The 21911-nt window shown below is 40.6% G+C and overlaps 1 protein-coding gene across 1 annotated transcript; it reads right to left on the bottom strand.

Annotated features, from left to right (window-relative positions):
- Positions 1-14818: 14818 nt before the first annotated feature.
- AGT (angiotensinogen) lies at positions 14819-20190 on the bottom strand. The gene is made up of 4 exons (XM_075267738.1): positions 19413-20190; positions 18379-18646; positions 18144-18294; positions 14819-15345 (listed from the first exon to the last, which is right to left on the bottom strand). The coding sequence occupies exons 1-4, from the start codon at positions 20182-20184 to the stop codon at positions 15154-15156; spliced, it is 1383 nt and encodes a 460-aa protein (XP_075123839.1). The 5' UTR covers positions 20185-20190; the 3' UTR covers positions 14819-15153.
- Positions 20191-21911: the final 1721 nt, after the last annotated feature.

Raw genomic sequence — 21911 nt, 5'->3', positions numbered from 1 at the left:
ACAGTAGGTGGGGCTTGTACCAAGTGCTTAATCAAAAGTGCTGCATGGTCTGTGTTCTCTCTGGAAGTACTGGATTTCAATAAAGCTCTCTTAAATTTTAAAGAAACAATGTCATTTGTTTTTTTTTCTAGGTTACAATTTGCATAATCCCCTTTTAACCATTTGTTAATAGAGATGAGCGAACACTTTTCGGATCAGCCGTTCCGAACAGCACGCTCCCATAGAAATGAATGGAAGCACCTGGCACGTACACTTTGCCGGCGGCCGGTCGCCGTGCCAGGTGCTTCCATTCATTTCTATGGGAGTGTGCTGTTCGGAACGGCTGATCTGAACTGTGTTCGCTCATCTCTATTCGTTAACTATATGGGTTAGAGCTTCAGCTTTGTGTGCCCAGCGTTGTAGGCAGCAGGTGTCAGTGGCTTTCTGCAGTATAGCCTAAGCTGGCTACCTCTAGAAGTAGACCTGGTGTAGGTGAGTAGTGACACTGGCAGAGTATGTGCATAGCATTGGGGAGGAACAGAAGAAGCACGATGAAATCTCTTAAGTACTCTGGTAGCTACAACACAGTTATCAGAAGAATTGGGGTGATCTGCATCAGCCATTGATTGGCTGGGCAGGCATTTTGGAACACTACCTGTCATCAGGGCTGGTTTTATACAAAATTTGGCCCTGTGCAAAATTAAAAGCAGGACCCCAAATACTAACATATTAAGAATAGAGATGAGCGAACACTAAAATGTCCGAGGTTCAAAATCTGATTCGAACAGCCGCACACTGTTTGACTGTTCGAATGGATTTCGAACTCCATTATAGTCTATGGGGGGAAATGCTCGTTTCAGGGGTAGGCAACATTCGATAAACTCATACTTACCAAGTCCACGAGTGACGGTTGGGCTGGATTCTGCTTGAAGTCTTCTCCCGGCGCAGGGTCCCCGCGTCCTCTTCCAGGTGGAATTCACTCTGCCTAGGCATCCGGCCTAGGTAGAGCCGACTGAGCATGCGCGGGCATGCACGTGCATACACATGCATGCGCAGTCGGCTTTGCCCAGGCCGGATGCCTAGGCAGAGTGAATTCCACCCGGAAGAAGACGCGGGGACGCAGCGCGGAGAAGACTTCGGAAAGGTAAGAGAAGAACCAGCGTTGATTGGCAGAATGTATAGCATTCTGCCAATCAACGCTGGTTCTGCATCGAACCTTAAACTTCGAACAGCTAGTAGTGTTCGATCGAGTACGAGTATTTCGAATACTGTAGTATTCGATCGAAACACTACTCGCTCATCTCTAATTAAGAACACCACTATATGGATATATGATATAATACCATTATACGGGGGAGTATTATTACCACCATGCAGACAACTACTGAACAAAAACCCATGGGGTAAAGACCATTAGTATCAATAATACACAATATACAAAGACAATAGTAGAACACAACAAAGTAAAAGTGCTACGTACACCATCTACACCAAAAAGTAACCACACATACACACAACTGAGTTTCTGCTGGGGATTATAGTACTCTTGTATTGTATTCACTACAGATTAGTAAATCGCTGGGCAGCGGGGACTCCTAGCTACATAGAGAACTACAGTGCTAGGAGTCCCTCTCCTGAAAACACTGCTCAGACCGGTAAATCAAGAAAGAAACTTGGCCGTGCCACATAGTTCTAGCCTAATATAATAAGATTAATCAAAAATATGATTTAATAATACCCCCTTTCTGCCTTTTTAACCACACACAATATAAATGACCACCTTATTAGTTATTATAGTGCCCTATTAATAATAGTATAAATAGCCCTCTCTTCTAAATAATAGCGGTGGCGGTGCCTCCTTAGCAATAGGCCCCCACCCTCTATAAATAATAGTTCCCCTGCCGGCCTTATTGATAATAGTTCTTTGATATACATAGCCCCCCCTGTCTACTGAATGGTTCTCCCAGCCTTCATAATAATAACAACACTATTAATAGTTCATCATCATTTATAGTGGGGGGTTAGAAGGAATTTAGAAGCAAAAACTCATTATCAATAAATCTGGGGGAACAATTAGTTATAAGGGGTGCTATATAGAATAGTTTCTCCTTACAAGTCATCCCCCTTTATAAATACTAGTTCCACCAGCCTCATTATTAATAGTTCCTTCTTTTTCTTTTTTTTTGGGGGGGTAAGGGATTGGGGCTATTTAGAAAGAAAACTATTAAGAATGAATCCAGAGATACTATTATTTATAAGGGAAGGGGGACTCTTTATAATAGTTCCTTCTTATAAACCCCCCTGTAACGTCTCCTATGGAGATAACAGGGATGATTAGTTGTCCACCAGCTGCACTATGGAGAACACCGCTTTCTATCTCCTGCCCTGATTTAATAGATCATGTGGAGCAGGGAGGGAGCTGTGAAACAACACAGATCTCCATGGGTTTTTACTTACTAAACAGTGCATTTTACAGTCTGAATAAGTGTAAATAAGTGTATGTATACGTGAGTGTGTGTGTGTGTATATGTATGTATGTATATATATATATATATATATATATATATATATATACAGTCCTATGAAAAAGTTTGGGCACCCCTATTAATCTTAATCATTTTTAGTTCTAAAAATTTTGGTGTTTGCAACAGCCATTTCAGTTTGATATATCTAATAACTGATGGACACAGTAATATTTCAGGATTGAAATGAGGTTTATTGTACTAACAGAAAATGTGCAATATGCATTAAACCAAAATTTGACCAGTGCAAAAGTATGGGCACCCTTATCATTTTATTGATTTGAATACTCCTAACTACTTTTTACTGACTTACTGAAGCACAAAATTGGTTTTGTAACCTCACTGAGCTTTGAACTTCATAACCAGGTGTATCCAATCATGAGAAAAGATATTTAAGGTGGCCAATTGAAAGTTGTTCTCCTATTTGAATCTCCTCTGAAGAGCGGCATCATGGGCTACTCAAAACAACTCTCAAATGATCTGAAAACAAAGATTGTTCAACATAGTTGTTCAGGGGAAGGATACAAAAAGTTGTCTCAGAGATTTAATCTGTCAGTTTCCACTGTGAGGAACATAGTAAGGAAATGGAAGACCACAGGGACAGTTCTTGTTAAGCCCAGAAGTGGCAGGCCAAGAAAAATATCAGAAAGGCAGAGAAGAAGAATGGTGAGAACAGTCAAGGACAATCCACAGACCACCTCCAAAGAGCTGCAGCATCATCTTGCTGCAGATGGTGTCACTGTGCATCAGTCAACAATAGAGCGCACTTTGCACAATCAGAAGCTGTATTAGAGAGTGATGAGAAAGAAGCCGTTTCTGCAAGCACGCCACAAACAGAGTCACCTGAGGTATGCAAATGCACATTTGGACAAGCCAGCTTCATTTTGGAAGAAGGTCCTGTGGACTGATGAAACAAAGACTGAGTTGTTTGGTCATACAAAAAGGCGTTATGCATGGCGTCCAAAAAAAAAACAGCATTACACGAAAAACACTTGCTACCCACTGTAAAATTTGGTGGAGGTTCCATCATGCTTTGGGGCTGTGTGGCCAATGCCGGCATCGGGAATCTTGTTAAAGTTGAGAGTCGCATGGATTCCACTCAGTATCAGCAGATTCTTGAGAATAATGTTCAAGAATCAGTGACGAAGTTGAAGTTACGCCGGGGATGGATATTTCAGCAAGACAATAATCTAAAACACCGCTCCAAATCCTCAGGCATTCATGCAGAGGAACAATTACAATGTTCTGGAATGGCCATCCCAGTCCCCAGACCTGAATATCATTGAACATCTGTGGGATGATTTGAAGCGGGCTGTCCATGCTCGGCGACCATCTAACTTAACTGAACTTGAATTGTTTTGTAGAAAGAAATGGTCCAAAATACCTTCATCCAGGATCCAGGAACTGATTAAAAGCTACAGGAAGCGACTAGAGGCTGTTATCTTTGCAAAAGGAGGATGTACTAAATATTAATGTCACTTTTCTGTTGAGGTGCCCATACTTTTGCACCGGTCAAATTTTGGTTTGATGCATATTGCACATTTTCTGTTAGTACAATAAACCTCATTTCAATCCTGAAATATTACTGTGTCCATCAGTTATTAGATATATCAAACTGAAATGGCTGCTGCAAACACCAAAATATTTAGAACTAAAAATGATTAAGATTAATAGGGGTGCCCAAACTTTTTCATAGGACTGTATATATATATATCCTACTAATATTATAAGTGTGAAAGTTTGTGTGTTTGGATGTTTGTGAGTTTGGATGTTTGTTCCTCAATCACGCTAAAACGCCTGGACGGATTTGCGTGCAATTTTCCACAAACATAGTTTTCCCTTAGGATTGAGTCACAGGCTACTTTTGGTGCCACTAAACAACATGGCTTCCTAGCAGGAGACTCACAAAAGCAGGATTCCTAGCCCCAGCTATAGACTCACACACACTGCCTGGCATTTCCTGCCTCAACCTGCCTGCACACTCCTTACTGTCACCTCAGGAGTAGCCCTCACTCTACTCAGTCACATTTACATATAGCTTTCCACTATACATACACAATACAACACATCACATTGTCTGTATTCTTACATACACAATACAACACATCACATTGTCTGTATCACTACATACACAATACCACACATCACATTGTCTGTATCACGACATACACAATACAACACATCACATTGTCGGTATCACGACATACACAATACAACACATCGCATTGTCTGTACCACGACATACACAATACAACACATCACATTGTCTGTAACACTACATACACAATATAACACATCACATTTGCTAGCCCACCAAACTTTTTAAAGCACTTTTAACTGTTTCACACGTCTGTGTCCGCCCAATTCTCAAATCACCGCAGACGAAGTCGCGGGTAAAAGCTAGTGTATATATATATATATATATATATATATATATATATATATATATTATATATATGAATATCTGTATGTTTTGAGTTTTTTATGCACAGCCAAACTAGATCAATCTTCACCAAATTTTCACACACCATGTTCCAAATTATGCTAATTATATTTTTCTCTGATTTTCCTAAACATTCATTGCAAATGACAGTATAATGTGCAAATCTTCAGCCATTAGAATCAATGATAACATTTTTTTTTTTTTAATACAAATTAAAAAATCTAAATACACTGTCCCAAATTATTATGCACAACAGAGTTTCTAAACATTTGATAGGTTGTAAAAAACTGAAATGATGATTTGTTGAATTTGCAGCAATAAGAGGTCACATTTACTGAAATCAAAAGCTATTTAATTAAAAACATCTTAACCCTTACAATTTTGGACCAGCTAGATGTTTTCCAAAAAAAAATAAAATAATAAAAATACTTTTTTTTCCCCTCCCCACCCTTGTTACTGGAAAATAAAAGCACACAATTGGTATCACCATATGCGTAACAACTAAAATAAAATTTGCACCTTATTTATTCTACAGGATAAACTCTATAAACCGTAAAATGCCTGCGATCCCTAGATATGAAATAAAAGTAAATAAACTTAAAGGGATTTTATTAGAGATGAGCAAACACTAAAATGTTCGAGGTTCGAAATTCGATTCGAACAGCGGCTCACTGTTCGAGTGTTCGAACGGGTTTCGAACCCCATTATAGTCTATGGGGAACATATACTCGTTAAGGGGGAAACCCAAATCTGTGTCTGGAGGGTCACCAAGTCCACTATGACACCCCAGGAAATGATACCAACACCCTGGAATGACACTGGGACAGCAGGGGAAGCATGTCTGGGGGCATAAAAGTCACTTTATTTCATGGAAATCACTGTCAGCTTGCGATTTTCGCAAGCTAACTTTTCCCCATAGGAATGCATTGGACAGCGCTGATTGGCCAGAGTACGGAATTCGACCAATCAGCGCTGGCTCTGCTGGAGGAGGTGGAGTCTAAGATCGCTCCACACCAGTCTCCATTCAGGTCCGACCTTAGACTCCGCCTCCTCCGGCAGAGCCAGCGCTGATTGGCCGAAGGCTGGCCAATGTATTCCTATGGGAATGCAGAGATTAGCAGTGCTGAGCCAGTTCTGCTCAACTACACCGTGTGCCGGTCAGCCCATCTGATATAGCAGAGCCGAGTGTGCACACTCGGCTCTGCTACATCAGATGTAGCAGAGCCGAGGGTGCACTAGAACCCTTATGCACACTCGGCTCTGCTACATCTGATGGGCTGATCGGCACACGGTGTAGTTGAGCAGAACTGGCTCAGCACTGCTAATCTCTGCATTCCCATAGGAATACATTGGCCAGCCTTCGGCCAATCAGCGCTGGCTCTGCCGGAGGAGGCGGAGTCTAAGGTCGGACCTGAATGGAGACTGGTGTGGAGCGATCTTAGACTCCGTCTCCTCCAGCAGAGCCAGCGCTGATTGGTCGAATTCCGTACTCTGGCCAATGCATTCTATTAGCCTGATGAAGTTTAGCACACACATTCAGCTCTACTTCATCGGGCTAATAGAATGCATTGGCCAATCAGCGCTGGCCAATGCATTCTATTAGCGTGAGCTGAGTTTGCACAGGGGTTCTAGTGCACCCTTGGCTCTGCTACATCTGATGTAGCAGAGCCGAGTGTGCACACTCAGCTCTGCTATATCAGATGGACTGACCGGCACACGGTGTAGTTGAGCACCCTCGGCTCTGCTACATCTGATGTAGCAGAGCTGAGTGTGCACACTCGGCTCTGCTATATCAGATGGGCTGACCGGCACACGGTGTAGTTGAGCACCCTCGGCTCTGCTACATCTGATGTAGCAGAGCCGAGTGTGCACACTCGGCTCTGCTATATCAGATGGGCTGACCGGCACACGGTGTAGTTGAGCTGAACTGGCTCAGCACTGCTAAGTCTCTGCATTCCCATAGGAATGCATTGGCCAGCCTTCGGCCAATCGGCGCTGGCTCTGCCGGAGGAGGCGGAGTGTAAGGTTGGACCTGAATGGAGACTGGTGTGGAGCGATCTTAGACTCCGCCTCCTCCAGCAGAGCCAGCGCTGATTGGTCGAATTCCGTACTCTGGCCAATCAGCGCTGTCCAATGCATTCCTATGGGGAAAAGTTTATGTCACAAAAATCACAATTACACACCCGATAGAGCCCCAAAAAGTTATTTTTAATAACATTCCCCCCTAAATAAAGGTTATCCCTAGCTATCCCTGCCTGTACAGCTATCCCTGTCTCTTAGTCACAAAGTTCACATTCTCATATGACCCGGATTTGAAATCCACTATTCGTCTAAAATGGAGGTCACCTGATTTCGGCAGCCAATGACTTTTTCCGATTTTTTTCGATGCCTCCGGTGTCGTAGTTCCTGTCCCACCTCCCCTGCGCTGTTATTGGTGCAAAAAAAGCGCCAGGGAAGGTGGGAGGGGAATCAAATTTTTTTGGAGTTTGCCACGTGATGTTCGATTCGAATCGAACACATCGAACAGCCTGATATCCGATCGAACATGTGTTCGATAGAACACTGTTCGCTCATCTCTAGATTCTATCACTAGAATCCCTTTTTAAAACTAAATTCACGAAGGAATAGCCTTAAGAAAGGCTATTCTTTTCTTACCTTTATTATTCTCATCCGTGCCGCCGTTCCTGAGAAATTTCTTCTTTCTTCCTCATGCAAATGAGTTTTCTTGTAGCACTGGGGGCGTTCTCCCTTTCGGCCACAGGAAAATGGCGCAGTCGGCAGTTTTAGACCTAAAGAAGAGGTCCAACTTCCAACGCCTGTGCAGTACAGTCCTGTATTGAACTACAAGAGCGGCCTCCCAAAAATGGCCGCCGCCGACTGTAGGGCCAAGAAGAGAAGGCGGTGGCTCTATTCACCAAAGGATTGCAAGTAGGTGACACAAATTTTTTTACTTTATTTTTTTTGCACAGTTGTGGGTGTTTTAATATTATAAGGGGTTGTTAGTAGGGGGAAATATGATGATAGGGAGTTCATTTATATAAGGTATATGACAGGGCATTACAAGGTGGGGGAGGTCATTTATTTATGGGATCAATAGGGGCGCAATATTTATGCCAGGCGGAATCAGGGGCATGATATAAGGGAGAAATGCATTTAATTAAAGTGGCACTTGGGCTTTATTAAAGGGATCCTATAATTTAAAACATTTTTTCTCAATAACATGTAGGAATAGCCTTAAGAAAGGCTATTCTTCTCCTACCTTTATATGTCTTCTCCGCACCACCAGAGAAATCTGGATTTTCTTCGGTATGCAAATGAGTTCTCACGCAGTACTAGGGGCGGTCCCCAATGCTGTCTGTGTATCCCTTGTAAATAGTGCCCCTTATTATTAATTATTAATTATTGTTCATTACAGGTGTTTCCTAATTTAAAAAAAAAGTGATGTTCAAATACCCGAGACCCCCAGGATCAGTTTTGAATGAACCGTGGTATCTGTGTAAGTGCTGTGACCACTTCTCTGTTTACATAGTGTAATTAATCTCATAGTGGCCATGTAATGTAACTACAATCTCATCCTATACACTTCTATGTGACAAGACTATAATTACATCACACGGTCACTATAAACAGATAGCTGTCTGTCTATAAACACACGGGGGTTTTTTGTTGTTTTTTTTTTTGTTTTTGTTTTTTTACTTTTTAATTAGGAAACACCTGGGGCATTAATAATAAGGGGCACTATTTACAGCGGGTACACAGGGAAGTTATTAATTTAAATGTGCACTTGGGGATATTATTCATTATTGGGGGTTATTTTATATATTTTAAAATTGGGGGTGGCATTAGAATGGGTGTGCAGGGGAGGAAAATGTGGTTGGGTAAAAATATATGAATGAATAAATAGACTGGTGGGAGAGTTTATGATTGGTGGAAGGAGGAGAACATGTGATATAGGGTGATTAGCTAATAGGACTTAGTATAATGTGCAAAAGAAAGATGATATAATAACAACGTGCAAGCAGTGTATATATTTGTAGAAAGAAGATATAGATCAAAGTGGTAGTAGTTATTTAGAGGAATGTCTGGATTAGCAGGTGTATATAGAAAACATATAAAACGAATAAGAAACAAAAGTATAGAAGTTTCTTTCAATAAAATTTGAGACAAAATGTATAAACAAAACTAATGATTTAAAGTGCCACACATGATTAAAAGGGAGTGTTCATATATAAAGAGGTCAGTTTCACAGATAAGACACGCTATGACTAAGAGGTAGAGTACCTTGAAACACGTTAGCAGTTGTTTTAAATCACGATGTATGTTTTTTTTCCTAAACTTTTCTGAACTCTTTTTTTTTTTTTTTTTTTGTATGGTGAACTTCATTTTAAATATGGAAAATTAAAAGTTAAATTTTAAGAAGCCCTTGGAGTAGTGCGGACTATCTCTACTTTTGATATTTTCCACTAATGTGGGTCAGGTGCCTAGAAAACTGAGGAGCCAAAGATGTCTGTGCTGCAAACTGTACAGAGATCGAAAGAAGTGGCATGGCAGTCCAGATGGAAGAGAAATGGAATGGGAATGTGAACAATTAGTCAGAGATGTCACCTGTAAGTCACTAAATGTTACCGCATTGTATTCACCTACATCGCCTGTAGAGCCCTTTGGAGAGCCGATATGTATCACTATACTGTCGCCATATAGTGATAGTATATTAAGTATATAAGGATACCTAAGTTGGGGCCCACTTGGACATGTTCGCCCCCCTGTGCTCACCCCTAGCTACGCCTCTGACACAGACTCAAAAACCTGCAGATCATGAATGCTGAGTCTGTTGGTTTTCTAAAAATCTACTGCAGCAAATGGTAAATTGTTTGACATGGTAATAGATTTTATACCAAAAACTGATTAATCTGGTTAGTCATATTGGACTGCTATTATTTTGAACACTACCATATACAGTCCTATGAAAAAGTTTGGGCACCCCTATTAATCTTAATCATTTTTAGTTCTAAATATTTTGGTATTTGCAACAGCCATTTCAGTTTGATATATCTAATAACTGATGGACACAGTAATATTTCAGGATTGAAATGAGGTTTATTGTACTAACAGAAAATGCGCAATATGCATTAAACCAAAATTTGACCGGTGCAAAAGTATGGGCACCTCAACAGAAAAGTGACATTAATATTTAGTACATCCTCCTTTTGCAAAGATAACAGCCTCTAGTCGCTTCCTGTAGCTTTTAATCAGTTCCTGGATCCTGGATAAAGGTATTTTGGACAAACAATTCAAGTTCAGTTAAGTTAGATGGTCGCCGAGCAAGGTCAGCCCGCTTCAAATCATCCCACAGATGTTCAATGATATTCAGGTCTGGGGACTGGGATGGCCATTCCAGAACATTGTAATTGTTCCTCTGCATGAATGCCTGAGTCGATTTGGAGCGGTGTTTTGGATCATTGTCTTGCTGAAATATCCATCCCCGGCGTAACTTCAACTTCGTCACTGATTCTTGAACATTATTCTCAAGAATCTGCTGATACTGAGTGGAATCCATGCGACTCTCAACTTTAACAAGATTCCCGATGCCGGCATTGGCCACACAGCCCCAAAGCATGATGGAACCTCCACCAAATTTTACAGTGGGTAGCATGTGTTTTTCTTGGAATGCTGTTTCTTTTTGGACGCCATGCATAACGCCTTTTTTTATAACCAAACAACTCAATTTTTGTTTCCAAAATGAAGCTGCCTTGTCCAAATGTGCTTTTTCATACCTCAGGCAACTCTATTTGTGGCGTACGTGCAGAAACGGCTTCTTTCTCATCACTCTCCCATACAGCTTCTATTTGTGCAAAGTGCGCTGTATAGTTGACCGATGCACAGTGACACCATCTGCAGCAAGATGATGCTGCAGCTCTTTGGAGGTGGTCTGTGGATTGTCCTTGACTGTTCTCACCATTCTTCTTCTCTGCCTTTCTGATATTTTTCTTGGCCTGCCACTTCTGGGCTTAACGAGAACTGTCCCTGTGGTCTTCCATTTCCTTACTATGTTCCTCACAGTGGAAACTGACAGGTTAAATCTCTGAGACAACGTTTTGTATCCTTCCCCTGAACAACTATGTTGAACAATCTTTGTTTTCAGATCATTTGAGAGCGGGCTGTCCATGTTCGGCGACCATCAAACTTAACTGAACTTGAATTGTTTTGTAGAAAGAAATGGTCCAAAATACCTTCATCCAGGATCCAGGAACTGATTAAAAGCTACAGGAAGCGACTAGAGGCTGTTATCTTTGCAAAAGGAGGATGTACTAAATATTAATGTCACTTTTCTGTTGAGGTGCCCATATTTTTGCACCGGTCAAATTTTGGTTTAATGCATATTGCGCATTTTCTGTTAGTACAATAAACCTCATTTCAATCCTGAAATATTACTGTGTCCATCAGTTATTAGATATATCAAACTGAAATGGCTGTTGCAAACACCAAAATATTTAGAACTAAAAAATGATTAAGATTAATAGGGGTGCCCAAACTTTTTCATAGGACTGTATATATACTGTTTGCATGTTGTTCAGTTATATAAGATGGTTGTGGCTAAAGCCCCACGGGATGTCCCACAGCAATAAAGCAAGTGGGCATGGGTTTGAATTCCAATCACTTTGCCTGTACGTTTCCGCCGCAGGCAAATCACGGTGTTTCTGTCCTGTGGGGTTCAGACCTTATAGAGAATTACTATTTTAAGGTTGGAGCCAGCTGGCCAGGGTGTGTTTTTGAATCATACAATGTGTTAGGCTAAGGCACCACATAGTAAACCACATCTGAAAACTGCTGTGGGAAAAAAAACTGTGGTGGAAACACATCCCTGTTTTTTCCACAGCGTTTTTCACAGAAGGTCCATGGAGTTCAAAGATGCAATGCATGGGCCGATATTTAGTTTCTATAATTCTGATGGGCACCTAGAGATCAGCACTCCCAAGTATATTATATGAGATTTAGCCCACTTGAGAGAAAATGGTGATCCTCAAGATGTACAGGAGGGAGGTTATGATCTGTATTAAGGTGGAGAGTCATCGTTAAGTCAAATTTGATTAAGTCTTCGCCTTTAATGTCCTTGGGAATTTCAACAAATGATAGCCTTCTCTAGCCTTCTGCCAGAAGGGTCATCATTATGTATAAAGCTTTTTCTGCCACCACTGTGGCATGAGTGTGGTCTGGAGAAGGAGACACCCAGACTTTGTGATGATAGTGGAGAATTGTCTGAAGTCAATGGGCAGGTTTGTGAAGCTGCCATCTTGGTAAGCTTTTGGGAGGAAGTTTGTGGAAAAGCTTTCTCTAATAATTTGCTTCTAATGGCATCTTGTGTTTTTTGAACTTTGGTGGATAATTTCTTGCCAGGGGTGTATTTAGCCATGACCACAGAATTTTAAGCTTTTATTCAATCCCAGGGAGGAGATATAAGCTACAAGATAGGGTGGTCTGTAACACGATTCCTCTTATAGTGTAGGTCTACATTATGGATCAAATGCCCTATTATAGCAATGATGCGTGAAGAGTAATGTATGAACTGTATTTTTTTTTAAATTATTTTTAATATAGGTTGTGAGACCCACATAGGGCTCACAATGTACATTTTTTCCCCCTATCAGTATGTCTTTTTGGAATATGGAATGTAAATCCATGCAAACACAGGTAGAACATACAGAACATACATACCTTGCAGATGGTTTTTTACCCTTGGCAGGATTTGAACACCAGGACCCAGTGCTGCAAGGCTGCAGTGCTAACCACTGAGCCACCGTGTGGCCCCATAATCTGTATATTTAAGCTTCAGTCCAGGAGGTAAGATGTAGGTGATAGGTTTTCCCCAAGTTGACAATCAGCGTGGAATACTCCCAGAATCAGTAGTACAGTTATGTGCAGATGAACAACAGTGTGAAACAGCATTAGTGTCTGGTGAAAGTTCCACCTGGAGGGGTTCGTCCCCCCTGTCCTTCAAGATAAAGTGCCTTATGTGCTCTATGGTGTATAAGGCTTGTCCTTGACTCTAAGATGGCAGATATCAGGACCAAAACACCAGCTGAATGCAGCAATCTTCTACCCTGTAGCCACCAAATCTCAATCAGTAGGGTCTTATAGTTATTTAACCTACCAATGGCAATCTATATTCTTTCCAAAGGCACCTGCTGAAGACAGTGCACCACAGGAATGTTGCCCCCCTCCCCATGGCATAGTGTACACTTTCCTAGCCTCCAAACAGTATAATGCTCCATGTACACACACTATAATGTCCCAAAGTGGCCCCCAGACAGTATAATGTCTCATAACCCCCGCTCCCCCCACGGTGTAATGTCTCATAGTAGTTCCTCCACACGGTGTAATGTCTTATAGCAGCCCTCCAAACAGCAGAATATGTTACCGTGTCCTCTGCACACATACTATTATGCCCCAAAGTGGCCTCTGCACACAGTATTATGCCCCATAGTTGCCCACTACACACAGTATTATGTCCCATAGTTGCCCACCCATGAGCAATTATTATACTCTGGGGTCTTTCAGAACCCAGAGTATAAAAATCGAAGACCCAAAGGAGGATACAAATATAAAAAACACTTTTACTTACCTCTCCCAGGTTCTGGCGCTCTCCCCGCTGCCTTCATATCTCTTCAATGTTGATACTGATGAGCCAGGCCAGCGTTGTGATACATAATGACAGTGGCCTGCCCCAAATGACGTCTGGGACATCACCAAATAGGCCTGAAGACTGCTTGAGCACAGGGGAGGGAAGTGTTCATGTTCCCTCGACTCCCCTGGCCCTCTGATCATTATACTCTGAGGTCTGAAAAGACCCCAGAGTATAATGATAGCAGTGTTTCTTGGGGTTTACGGGCTCTGCTTTTGTTACGCGTGAGCAAGAATGGGGATAGGGAAGTAAATAGGCCATTACCTGCTCGAGTAACCCCAGCAGGTTAACAGACCCTATTTTATTTATTTAGTTATTTTTTAAAAAAGGATCACTACTAGAGATGAGCGAACACTGTTCGGAACAGCCATTCCGAACAGCACGCTCACAGCACGCTCCCATAGAAATGAATGGAAGCGGCCGGCATGCGGGGGGTTAAGCGGCCGGCCGCCGGCAAAGTCTGCCTGCCAGGTGCTTCCATTCATTTCTATGGGAGCGTGCTGTTCGGATCGGCTGATCCGAATAGTGTTCGCTCATCTCTAATCACTACCACTGCCACCCCGGTATTTACGCCATTGCATCTTGTCCCTCAAGAGATTTTTCAAAGAATAATATTCAAAAGGAATGTAGTCTGTATCACATTTATATTAAAGTGTTTATGGCAAGGATATTACCAAAGATTCTGTCCTTGTGGAATGTCAATTTTATATGCAGCTCGCTTCTTTATTTAATAGTTTGGTTATAAAGAACTTGCAGAATGGAGGCCTACCCCTCTACATAAAGTACCATAGGTGCTTCCTCCTTTAGTACTTGGGCTATTAAGACAGGAGTACAAAACACAGACTTTGATAAACTTTCCGTGACTTCAGCCTCGGCAATCTATTAACATATAATCCATATTATATTGCTGGTAGCACAGAGATGTAAATGAAGATAGCGGGCTTATATCTGACCGCCAGATGTCGGCACCGATGCAGCTTCTGTACCTTGAAACATTGAACGTGGAAAGGACACAAAGGAAACCTGTAGAAAGGTTCCATAAACAATGGCTACTTTATATCTACAGAGCAGAAGAAGACGGACAAGATATGATGCTACATTTTCTGTTTACAAGCTGTAGATAATGCGGCGGTGTGTTGGGCAGAAGTTTATTTTTTTAATACTTTTTATTGTCCAATGAATAGAACTTGTAAATATCAATTAAATATGTGTTTTAAAAAAACCTAAATATGGTAGTAAATCCAGCAGTTGATTCATAGTATCTGCCACAAACAAAACAGAACAATTCCAATATCTGTACATATGACATTTGGGGTCAAAATCTTTTTTTTTTTTTTCTTTTTTTATTATTAAAGAACACGCCACATTTGGAGTGTTGTATATTGTATGTATTGTAATTTAGAATATAATGCCATAATTCAATGTTGTATCACTATAAAGTTAGAATTATGATGTATTCATATCATTCATACTAATTATATTTCAGCTAACAATCATAAGCGTGTACAAAATGATAGAAGGGATTGATATTAGATGGTGTTTGTTGGGTGTACTACTCTTCCAAGCAGAAGCATTGACTTTTTCGTGCCATCACATATGGCCAAAATGAAAGGTCTATTAAGCTTTAGTTCCATTGGCTCTTCTTTAGTCTCATGGATTTTGTTATCGCCATTGGGATCTTCGCCACTTTCCTTCAGCTCAAAATCAACAATGTTAATGACCTATGAAAACAACAAAGAATTGTAACTGAGCATCAAGACTTCCAGATAAGTAATGGTTTCTACATGCACAAGATCTGTCTGAACAACTAGGCTGAACTGCAACGTCTTCACTTGTATTGGATCTACATCGGTGTTTATATGACCCCCAGTTAGGTCCCATAGTAAAGTGCCATAATCAGCTAGATGTATCTTTAGATGTTCCTCTGCCCTGGGCACCCTCATTCACTTTACCCTCCCTCTTTATTTTAAACATTTCCCATAAAAAGCTAAGGCCATACATAGAGTGTCACAGTGGAAACACATTGCGATTTTTCCCATACGCTTTTCACAGAAAATCCACAGAGGTTTTTCTGCTTCAACTATACTTATAGGGAAACCACTGGCATTTCCATAGGTATAATTGACATGCTGCAATTTCCAATTTTCATTTTCATTGACACATTGAATTTTCATTTTCTGACACCCGTAACTTTTTTAGATTTCTGTGTACGGGGATGCATAGGGTGTCTTTTTTTCTTTTTTTGTAGGCCAGTGTATTTTTAGGTATACCATTTTGGGGAATGTCTATTGCCTTTGTCACTTTTTATTCAATTTTTTTTTTATCATAGCCAAAACAGTGAAAATATGATGGTTCAGCACTTCTGATTTTCTTCCATGCTACGATATTCACCTTATGGGGAAAAAGTGTTTATAAGTTTGTAGACCGGACACAGGGATACATAATGTGTAGGTTTTTCACAGTAATTTTCTACTTTTACCTGTATTCTGTGATTTGAATTTTGATTGTTGTTTTTGTTTTTTTTAAATACTCTATTTAACACTTAGGGGGAGTCTAATACCGTCATAAAATCTGCATTCCCTCCTGCAGTCAGAGCACTGGAGTAGCTGGCTCACTGCTCTGTCTCTCCTGCTGTGTGCAATTGAAAAGTGAAAATTGCAATTTTTCCAGAAATATGACATTTAAATGCCCAATATGCAGAGACGCACACTCCAAAAACTTTTAAGCAAGTTATTCTGGTTACAAGGGCTTTTGTCTTTGGCACTGAAACGGCGTATTTCTAGAAAAGTTGCAATTTTTCACTTTTCACAATCGATATGGAAATAAATGAATGTAACTGTACAGGGTATATTGTTAAGTGGGTTATCCTGGGTACAAGAATTTCATATATTTAGGCATAAACTGCTGTTTGGGCCCAAAGAAGACAAGGTGCATTATTTGCCTTTTAGTGTGCAAATTTAGATGGTTTGGTTTTAGGACACCTTGTCAGGTTTGCAAAGTACCTGAAGTGTCAGTACAGTGGAATCTCCCAGGCAATGACCCCATTTTGGAATCTAAAGTCCTCAATAGATTTATCTTACATAGTGAAGAATGGGTTTCCTGCGCTATTTTCGCACTAGCTCATAGGTAGAGGGACATTCTCGCAGATGAATGCCTACTATTCGCATGTATAGTGCAGGTTCTCAATCTGGAACGGTCCATGTAATTGATAGAACCCGCCATAGCAGATTAAAAAGGGGCCAAAGTTAGCGCTATAACCATGATTTAAAAAAAAAAAGTTGCATGAAATTCTTTCCACATGCCGCAGATACAAGCACTAAGGCCAGTGATTGGCTGCAAAATGATGTATATCAGGCATATCTGCGGCCTGCACAAAAGTCTCAAACTTTGTCTCTAAACTTTAGAGACAAAGTTTGAGACTTTTGTGCGGGCCGCAGATGTACAAGGAAAGTGAGCGGTGGATTGGGGCGGCCCTGCTGGACGCAGCGCTGCTCCAGCAGCCGCCCCTCACCCTTTGCAGAGAGCAGGTCTCCCTGCCTGCTCTCTGACTGCTCCGCTCCGCCCCCTCCTCCCTCCACTCCGCCCCCTTCTCCCCACACGCCAGGTGACGTGGCCACGTAATCAGACCTGCACCCAACGTGTGCCTGCGTCCTACGCGGTCTCAAAAGACCGCTGCGCAGGCTGAAGAGCAGAAGCAGGTAAGCTTCTGCAGAAGAATTTGTGATTTTTCAAGTAATTAACCCCTATCCTACAGATAGGGGATAAAAACTAGATTTATAATGATGGGGGGGTTGGGGTGCTGGGGGAGGGGGGCTTTTTGATGTCTGTCTGGCCCTTCCTTGGCCATGAGGACTGGGGGGGTTTTCCCACCCATCTTGTAATTCTTTCACATGGGGGTTAATTGGAGCATTACAGTCTGTAGTGCTCCTATTAACCCCCAAATGCAAGAATTGCAAGTGGGTGGGAAAAAACAGTCCTCAGGCCCAAGGAAGGGCCAGACATCCAGAAGCCCCCCTCCCTCAGCCCCCCCTTCCCCAGCACTCCAACCTAATAATGGTGTCTGCCAGCTTTAACTGAGGTGCCATTTTACCGGCAATCGCAGGCACCCCAAGCAAGATTCTGGGCCTGCGTGCATTTTTATGGCAGCCGGGAGCCTTGTGAGTCTCCAGCCTGTCATTCTATACTTTCTATTGTAGGCTACTCTATGTAGCCTGCAATAGAAATGCCGGATTTTTGCGATGCATGGTATTAGTGATCAGTCCCCTAGGCCCTAGCCATTAGCTGCTGTGTGCGGCCCTCGCAACAACCTCTTGTTACTCATGTGGCCCTCGGGTTACCCTGAGTTTGACATGCCTGATGTATATGACAATGCTGCAGGACCAGCACAGACCACCAGAGCAGTGAGCAGATAAAGGGTTAGTGTAGCAATATTTTATAATGAAATGTCTGCAGTATCTGAACTCTCAGGTTAATTGTCAAGCGAGATAAGAGATACATGATAAACTTTTGCGAGCATTACCTGTCCCACGTTTATGTTTGTTTTGCTCAATTCACTGAAGTCCGCAGTTTTTCCAAGCAGCTGTGATACATTCAAAGTGTAAAGAAGATCTTGAATATTGTACGTACGTTCTATTTTCAGTTTTGGTAAAGATAACTTGATGTACCGGTATCTGAAAGACAATAAGGATCACTTGTAGGAATGACTCCATATTCTCCACCATTATATAGGTGTATTACATACTGGTATGTCTTACTTGTCTAATAATTGGTTCAGCCAGTTTCCATATGTGATCCTCTCCATTGAAGACTCAATATTCTCAAGGGTGTTTCCATTTATTGGTTGGACCAACAGCAGAAAATCTTTGTCACTTAGAGGAATCTTTATTATTAACTTATTTGTGATGTTATCTTCAGTAAACTGAAATATTCCTGTTACTGAAATCATAGGAACCAAGACGACCTTGTTTGGCTCAATCCAGAAGGGTTGGGGGCTTGGAATTAACAAAGACTTGGCCACTTTACCTAAATTGAAGCAAAAAGTGATTAACCAGAGTACTGTACAGTTGATATAGTATAATCCTTGCACTCCATTCCAGGGACCTAGAACTACAAGGACATTGATTTCATTGACTCGTCCACCATATTGGATTACTGCTGGAAGATACCAGCATGTGTAATATCCTGCTGTCGCTTCCTTACTAGCTTAATTGAAAATAATGATATGCTTTCAATTTAGGGAGGCTGTCCAGGATCAAATAATGATGATGTGCATGTACTGAGCAGTTTACAACATTCTTAATGGTGATGGACACCCAGACAGTGTTTTTATTCCTAGATTTGCTTTATAAATAGAGTACTAAGCAGCTTTCCAAATAATGTTCACTAAAATGTCCCAATGTTTTGCTGCAAGGCAGGTATAGGAAATAGTAGTATACAGGTTATTGTGTACAGAGAAAAGATGAGAATTATGCCCAGAGAGGTCTACAAATAGGTAGACGGGTCACTTGGGTAGGAAACAGAGAAGGACACAAACCAGCAGCATCAATATCTATAAAGGTGAGCTAACTCTTGTAAGGACTTGCAGGAATCTTGCAGATATACATGGAGTCCCACAAAATGAGCCAATTTATTCAATGCAGTGTGCAATCCCCATTGGAGGAGTTGTATATTCAGTATACATAGCACCTGTGTGCAAAACCTTAAAGACCCATTTGTAGAAGTCCATACAACAGTCCATAGGAATATTCACATTATACTGTGATTTACATATTTCAGAGGATTCACCTACCTTTAAATTGAACATGGCTAATGTACATGAAGTTTGCAGTCACATCAATGGACGTTAATTCAGGTTTAGTATTTCCTGGCAATTTAGAATCCAAAAATTCATTGATTAATTTCACAGCCTTAGAGTCTTTGAAGTCTATGCTCCTTACATATAAGTTGTCAGAAATTGGGTTCAGTCCATGAACAACCTTCTCTGACAATGGGACATTTGGAGAGACAAACATGCACACGGTTCTCAGTATATCGATATTGGAATCTTTAGAAAATTGAAACTTGTGAATTTTTTGGAGCTTTGAGATCACTTTTAAACCATTTATTGTAGAAGTGCAGCCTGTAGATCCCGACGGGTCTTGAAATCCTAAAAATTTTTGTAGATTGACAGAAGTGTTCCCAGCTGCTCCAAGATAAAATGACACCATTATCCTATAAAATTCAGTATAGGGTATTAGGATAGTGTCTGTTTTATGTAGTTTCCACCATTCAGTTACAGCCCGAATGCCAATGGCTTCAATAAGTGTCATCAGGTAATTTTCAGACGTCTCGAGATGACTTGCTTCCAGATATGCTGGCAGTTTGACGTTTCTTTCTTCAGTGGTTTTTGATTCAATATTTATTGGGAAGAAAATCTTCTCAGCACTTTGATCCTGAGACTGGATTTGTTCACACTCACTCTTGTTGTAAGCCAGTAGATTGAATGGATGGACGTATACACGATTGCATGTCGATAAGCAAATGAATGCCGTCAAGCACAACATTATATATTGGAAATGCATTGTGAAAAGAAAGCTGGAAAACAAAACCACAAGTTTACATAAGTTTATTAAGACAATTTTATAAATATATGGTGCATTTGCCTACCAATAACATAATATCAGCTATGTGCACAGTTACATTGCTGCTTAAGTAGTATGGATTATAATAAGAGGATCCAGTAGAATTGTAATATCAGAAAAGCCATGATCTAATTGATCAAAACTGTGTCACAGAATCAACCAAGGAGGAGCTCAGTCTCAATTTATGAAAAAAATCTCTGGAGACATAAAATCTGCCATTGTTTACCGGACCCATTTTTTCCTTTAGATTAGTGTAGGGACTTCCAATTATTCCAGATAATCTTTAAGTTTTTGTTTTGTTTTTTTTTTAAATAGTTTTGCTAGTTTTGTACAATAAAAACACTTTATAAACCATTTCTTATTGCAGCCTCATCTTCTAAAAGCCACAGCTGATTTTTCCACAGGCAGAGTTAGTTGAACATGAGATGTTCTCTTTATCAGTACAATCTTTACCATTTTTTACTTTGTTTATTGTGACTAAAACAGAAGAAATATAAAAAAAAAAATTACAGTTGTCGGAATATGGTAACTCCAATTTTTTTTTTTAAAAAAAAAAGGGTTAAAATGTACAAACAATATATAAATTTGGTATCCTTGGAATCAGACCGACCCATAGAATACAGGTGACATGTTATTTTGACTGCACAGTGAAAGCCGTAAAAACAAAGCTCATAAAGTCGCACAAACGTAGTTATTATCCAATTTCCAGTTTCCCAGTACACAGTATGGAATATTAATGGTGCCATTATGAAGTACAATTTTTCCCACAAACATTAAGCCCTCATATAGCTTTGTGAACAGACAAATTCAATTAATAAAATTGAAAAATGCCTGCAACAGGAAGGGGTTAATAACACAGTTTTTATTTTTGGAGGGCCCAACAAAAATACAGTGTAGTCTATGGAGGATGTGACTAAATTACAAGCAGACTTAGACAGATTAAATGTTTGGGCATCCACACGGCAAATGAGGTTCAATGTAGATAAATTTAAAGTTACGCATCTGGGTAATAATAATCTGCATGTAACATGTCTCCTAGGGGGCGAAGGACCTGGTGGGTGTATTTATAGATCATAGATTAAGTAACAGCATACAATGTCAATCAGCTGCTTCTAAGGCCCGCAGTATATTGTCATGTATTAAAAGGGTTACAGACTCCTGGGACAGGGATGTAATATTACCATTTATATATCATTTTATAAACCACATGGAATATGTAGTTCAGTTCTGGGCACCAGTTTATATAAAGCATATCCTAGAGTTGGAAAGAGTACCGAAGGACCTTGGTAATGAGGAGAGATTAAAGGAGGGTTTTTTTTTTTTTATTATTATTATTATTATTATTATTAGTAAGAAGAGGTGTTTAAGGGGAGACTTGATAAATGTGTGTGTGTGTATATATATATATATAGATATAGATATATAGATGTGTATATATATGTATTGCCCATACCAGAAATATGGGGAAAATTTGTTCCATGTAAAATCCCTGGTCTGGAGAAAAAAAGTTAAATTTACAGAGGTGACAAGGTTTCTTCACTGTAAGGACTGTGAATCTATGGAATAGCCTACCCAGGAGCTGTTTCTCATTCCATGATTTTATGGACATATGTCTTTATTCAACCCCACCAACTATAAAATCTGTTCTCCCCCATTCTGACAGCCAG

Source organism: Leptodactylus fuscus, chromosome 3 (assembly GCF_031893055.1).
Source record: "Leptodactylus fuscus isolate aLepFus1 chromosome 3, aLepFus1.hap2, whole genome shotgun sequence".
NCBI lineage: Eukaryota > Metazoa > Chordata > Amphibia > Anura > Leptodactylidae > Leptodactylus > Leptodactylus fuscus.
The sequence above is the reverse complement of the archived record's forward strand: the minus strand, read 5'-3'. Positions and strand labels throughout refer to the sequence as shown.

Coding starts and splice junctions, on each gene's coding strand:
- AGT (XM_075267738.1), bottom strand. CDS start 20,184: ATGCATTTCCAATATATAATGTTGTGCTTGACGGCATTCATTTGCTTA. Junction 18,295..18,378: donor CTGAACCAATTATTAGACAA/GTAAGACATACC, acceptor ATTGTCTTTCAG/ATACCGGTACATCAAGTTAT. Junction 15,346..18,143: donor CAAACATAAACGTGGGACAG/GTAATGCTCGCA, acceptor TTGTTTTCATAG/GTCATTAACATTGTTGATTT.